This window comes from Frankliniella occidentalis, unplaced genomic scaffold, assembly GCF_000697945.3.
Source record: "Frankliniella occidentalis isolate FOCC.00 unplaced genomic scaffold, Focc_3.1 Scaffold74, whole genome shotgun sequence".
NCBI classification, from domain to species: domain Eukaryota; kingdom Metazoa; phylum Arthropoda; class Insecta; order Thysanoptera; family Thripidae; genus Frankliniella; species Frankliniella occidentalis.
The window spans coordinates 1,071,071-1,075,973 of NW_026267204.1; the positions used below are offsets into that span (position 1 = coordinate 1,071,071).

A 4,903-nucleotide genomic window follows, 5' to 3' on the forward strand; every position below is an offset into this window, starting at 1 on the left:
ATCCCCGTCCCGCTGGTCCCGCCCCCGCGCTCAGCGCGGCCCACTGTGCGCGGGGTAGCGCTGCAAAAGGGGTGAGTGAGGGTGAGGGTGCAAGTTGCGCAGGTCAAAAGCCCGGTTGAAATGTGAGATGTGGGGATTTTTCAGAGCTTGGCACGTTCGTGTGAATTCGTCCGCATGAACCCTGCAGGACGGATGGTTAGTTTGAGCAAGGACTCACCGTGTATGGTGAGCTCCGAGTCCTTGTTGAGCTCGTACAGGCGGATAGCCTCTCGGAGCTCCATCTGGGTGGTGACGGTGCACGGGTCGCCCTCCTCGTCCACCCACTTCATGGTGAAGACCTGCTCGCCCGAAAAGTGGCAGATGGCCCGCATCTCGCGCTGCAGCTGCTCCAGGGTGATGTTGGGGTCGATGTAGGTGATCATCACCTCACTGGAACAAACATCATCAGGTTGGGACGCTTCCTACCATTCAGTTTGAAATTGACTATCTGAGTTGTTCTGCAGAATTTCTGCAGTTTCTAACATTGCCAATTTGATTCCACATGTGTGCTATAATTAAGCGAGCAGTTTGAGACGGTTGGGCGGGCCTTTATATTCGGATAATTTGTATGAATTATAGAGAAGAAATTCTTAACACTGAATGAGTTAAGTTGAAAATGTTCAAAGTCTTACCCATTGAAGACAGTTTTTACTCGAATCTCTGGGACATCCATTTCTGGAGCTAGTTGGGTGGGCATGATGGAATGAAACACTTAAGCTATGCGGGGTTGCCAAGACTCCTTAGTCCTACTAAAAACAAAACCAAGAAAACAGAGAATCCAATATTAGGGCAAAACACATGCAGCCATGCTTTTAAACTCATAAAATACATGCTACACAAAAATCTGGAAATGATTGACCAGAGCCGCAAAGCACAAAATAAATTAGGTAGTAAATCGATGGGTCACAAAACAATGTGTAACGTAAACAGTAAGCTTCAGATACCGTAAAATAGCATAGTATAGAAATGCATGATATGAGAGACACAAAAAAATTAACTAAACACCAATATATATTTCTAAAGACCTTTTACATACATCCTCAATAAATTGTATGAGACAGTATCCTCGTTCAATTAAATTATTAAAGTGCTTCATATTTGAAAATAAACTAATGTGATCCTCTAACAAGCATTACTTCACTTAACTCTGGAAACTCAACTGAAAACTTTAGGTCCAGTCCAATTCACAGGAAAGAAAACATAACCAAATTAGCTAATGACGGTTAAGCAAACCTGAGTAATAGAAACGTAGTGAGAGGCAAAATAGGATCATTTTGGAAAAACTAAATAGAATTAAATGCAGTTAATCTTGCAACTAACAAAGTATCAAGACAGAATACGTAAAAAATTAATGAAATACAAACTAGAAATTATCCCCTTACATGAGTCATACTGACATCTACTTGTTAATAGCCTCAAACAAGACAGGAAACCATTGCATTCATTCAGTAGCAACCACAGCCTCAATAAAACTTACACGCAACAAAACCCTACTTCATGAAAAAGCTTCGTAAATTCAGAGGTAAACAAAAAAAACCTTTCCACATATCAACGCAGCCGACTCCTCAATAATTTGCCGAGCCCTGCCCTAACCCTACCTCTACCACCCCCACCCCCACCACACCCCTGCTCCTATCCGCACGCCTCTCACACCACCAACACCCTCGGCATCTGAGCGAGCATATCCAAGCAACTACAGAGCGATCCGTTTAACTCGCAAACACGATCGACGAAAGCACTTTTTGTTGCAGGGGCATTATATTTGTAGCATGTATGACACACGATTTCTCTAAGTTAGAAAAGGGCGCAGCTTATCGGTGGCGTAGGTTGGCTGACATGTTGCGGCAACTGGTGTCAAAGGAAACGCGCTTGGCTTGAACTTCCTAAGTGTTACAGACAAGTCAGCATTAAGAAGGCCACGAGAAGAGTGTGTGTAATTGTCACTGTTATGCATATATTGTGTTTTTTGGTGGGTTTTTTCATAATTAATAACAAACAGAGTTTTTTTTTCTTCCACTATAACACACTGGACATTTATTTCCACCGCTACACAGACACATTGACCAAACAAAGACATGACTGACTTAATCTACCAACAATAATCAGCACCAAAGAGGATAAAGAGGAGGATGACAAATAATTGAGTGACACAAATGTGTGGGTAGTTCCAACAAAAAATTCCCTTCTAAAGTGAAAAGCACATTTTTGATGTTGGGCAAGGAGTAAGGGTAATGATGGATTTAGTCTCAGTGAAGCCAGTGAAGCTGAAGCCACCCCGTCATTTGTTTTGGGTAATCTGATTGGTCGCTTGGTCATTCAACCAATCAGATTGCCCAAAACAAGTGACGGGGTGGCTTCAGCTTCACTGGCTTCACTGAGACTAAATCCATCATTAAACTGATAAGTTTTTAGAAATGTGAAAAATACCAGATATAAGATTTTTTAAAAGAATGAATCTAAGACAAAGATTGCTTAGTGGCCTGTAGATTGGACTCCTAGGAGGGCAGAGTAGCGGAGGGAAGTTCATCTGGAAGACAAAATTAACAATATTTACTACATAGAGTAAGCAGAGAGAAGTTCAATAATACCAAAGTTTATACCAAGAAAAATTTCATCACATTACCTTTTCGGTCACAATCCCCCAAACTTCCATCAAATTTCAGTTTAACTGGCCTTAAGTTTAAGTGTGGGATAGGTTTCACAACTGGACGGATTGAGAGAGGCTAAGGTGTTGTTGGTGAAAGAGTTTCAAATTTCTTGATTCTTTTCTTGAGTGTTAAAACTTCTAGAAGTATCTGGAAAATAATATTAAGATTTTTTTAACAGAGAGCACAAATGAAGATCAGTTAGATTGTGAGAATAAACTATGACTGAAATTACTATGATTGTAACCAGATAAAAAAGTTGATATCATTATGTTAGTTTTGAGAAATAATTAGGCATATACTGTAGAACACACACCCTGCTCATTGATGACTGGAGGAATTTCCAAGATCCCCTTCTGAGAAATCAGAGTAAGTGGAGGAGGACAAGCTTGATCTACAGGTGACAAAGCAGGCAAAGGGCGGAATATCTGGAAGACAGTTCACAATATTTAGTGCATAGAGTAAACAGATGGTTGGAAGTTCAGTAGCATACCAAAGTTTTAACCGGGAAAAATTCCATCATCTTACCTTTCAGGTCACAATCCCCATGACTTCCTTCCAATTTACTTTGAATTTTCTTTGATTTTGAGTCTGAGGTAGGTGTAATGTTAGCTAATCCACTATGAGATGGTAAGCGAGAATGAGCTTCCTTGAGTGGCGGAATTTGAGAAATTTTCCTGATTGTTTTTGGAGTATTGAAAGAACTAGAAGTACCTGAAAAATAAGGAAGATCGGTTAACAGAGAGCACAGATGAAGGTTAATTGGATTGTGAGAATAAACCAAGACTGACAAATAACCATTAAACCATAAAATGAGTTTTTGCTGAGCCTTTCTTTGACCCATATGCTAGCATGTCTTCCAGAACAGAGGGGACAGACCCAGTCTTCTTCCTATTTTCTAAGAAGGAATTAAGTATTGAGTGAGTACGGTGCATATAAATGGAGTTGGCCACAAAAAGAAATAATTGATGATGTCCGAGTAGGCATGAGTACACTTACTGAATTGCCCTACACATTTCCCGTGAAACCATTTCTCACAAACAACACAGCTTATCGTGAAACTAGAAAGCACAAAGGAAGCAAGATATAGCCTCTAGTAGGATTGAACACAATGAAATTGAATGAGATAATTGAGATAAGATTGACACTGTGGATCAAAACGTACCTTTAAACATTGAAGTAAATAAACAGCGGGCATTGCATTCGTTTGTTCTTCATATTTCCAAAATAGAAGACTTGACAAACATGAGCATTTCGTTTTGGAGAGATAGTTTACCAAATGAGTGCTATGAAGTTATAAATTTTGCAATGTGCTGGTCTGAAACGCAACTGCAGCTCCTGGAACATTTTGAAAGACCGTGATCTAATCTTCACGGCCTTCATACAAACAACTTAATTGGACTGCAGTCAATAAGCAAGGTGTCAATAAGTGAATAAAATTTATGATATTTATTGGTCGAGTACTTAGCTTTAACTAAAGCTGAAGCTATAACTCTGAGACCTTATTTCGACGCTCATGAACTCAAATAAATTTGTTTGACCAATGTAAAATCATTCCAAGGCCAAAATAATACATGTAAATCGTTAAATAAAGTCATTAATGGGCCCAAGTGCAAATGACACCACTCGACAAAAAAAAAATCACATTTACATAGTCTTTTGGATGCAAAAGACTGTACCGATAGTTCAAACCACTGACAGAACTGACTGAACAAGACATCCGTCTGCTTTGTTCCAAGTAACTTTGTTGCCAACTGTCATCAAATAACCACAGAGATGAGTGACTAAAATTCGGATGGACTTCATAATAAAGAGACTGTCTCTCAATCTAAAAGGATGCAGGTTTTTGTTATTTTTTTTGTCCAAAATCACACCAGGATGACATAATGATCGAGGTTGGCAATATTGTATTGTAGAGGAGAAGGAGAAGCGAGAAGAAATCGGAAAGAAGAAGAAGGGGTTAAAAAGGGGCGTGCCGGCGGAGACAGCCCTCTCATTCAACTTGTGCTGCTGTGCTGTGTCACATTGTCAACGTCGCTACAGCAGGAGTGCTTCAGCTTCAATCCGATGAGCCAAGTAAGTCTTCTCGATATCCTTCTGATGTTGGCGTTTGTCTTGAGACGAAAACTTTTTGCACATACAAGTCATTCAGTCACCGATCAGCCGGTCTGTGACTAACCTTACCACTCCACATGGTGTATTCGTCTGTCCGTTCGGAT

At 40.2% G+C, this 4,903-nt stretch overlaps 1 protein-coding gene and 1 long non-coding RNA gene across 6 annotated transcripts in view; both read right to left on the reverse strand.

Moving 5' to 3' along the window:
- Nucleotides 1–1,643, reverse strand: part of LOC113215920 (atypical protein kinase C) — a 25,202-nt gene extending 23,559 nt beyond the window's left edge. For 2 of the 4 annotated variants that reach the window (XM_052268659.1, XM_052268657.1), the window contains exons 1-3: nucleotides 1,517–1,643; nucleotides 672–788; nucleotides 218–429 (exon numbers count right to left, since the gene is read on the reverse strand). In XM_052268659.1, coding sequence (XP_052124619.1) covers nucleotides 218–429; nucleotides 672–736 — 277 coding nt within the window. In that variant the 5' untranslated portion in view covers nucleotides 737–788; nucleotides 1,517–1,643. The remainder of the gene's footprint in view (nucleotides 1–217; nucleotides 430–671; nucleotides 789–1,516) is intronic. The other 2 variants (XM_052268658.1, XM_052268660.1) reach the window with 2 other exon arrangements.
- A 403-nt stretch (nucleotides 1,644–2,046) lies between these two features.
- Nucleotides 2,047–4,591, reverse strand: LOC113211409 (uncharacterized). 2 transcript variants are annotated; one of them, XR_008011278.1, is made up of 7 exons: nucleotides 3,850–4,591; nucleotides 3,684–3,745; nucleotides 3,476–3,582; nucleotides 3,213–3,398; nucleotides 3,001–3,112; nucleotides 2,663–2,834; nucleotides 2,047–2,566 (listed from the first exon to the last, which is right to left on the reverse strand). It is a non-coding gene; the product is annotated as an uncharacterized LOC113211409 (long non-coding RNA). The 2 variants fall into 2 exon arrangements; XR_008011277.1 differs by having other exon boundaries at nucleotides 3,483–3,582; nucleotides 3,850–4,584.
- Nucleotides 4,592–4,903: the final 312 nt, after the last annotated feature.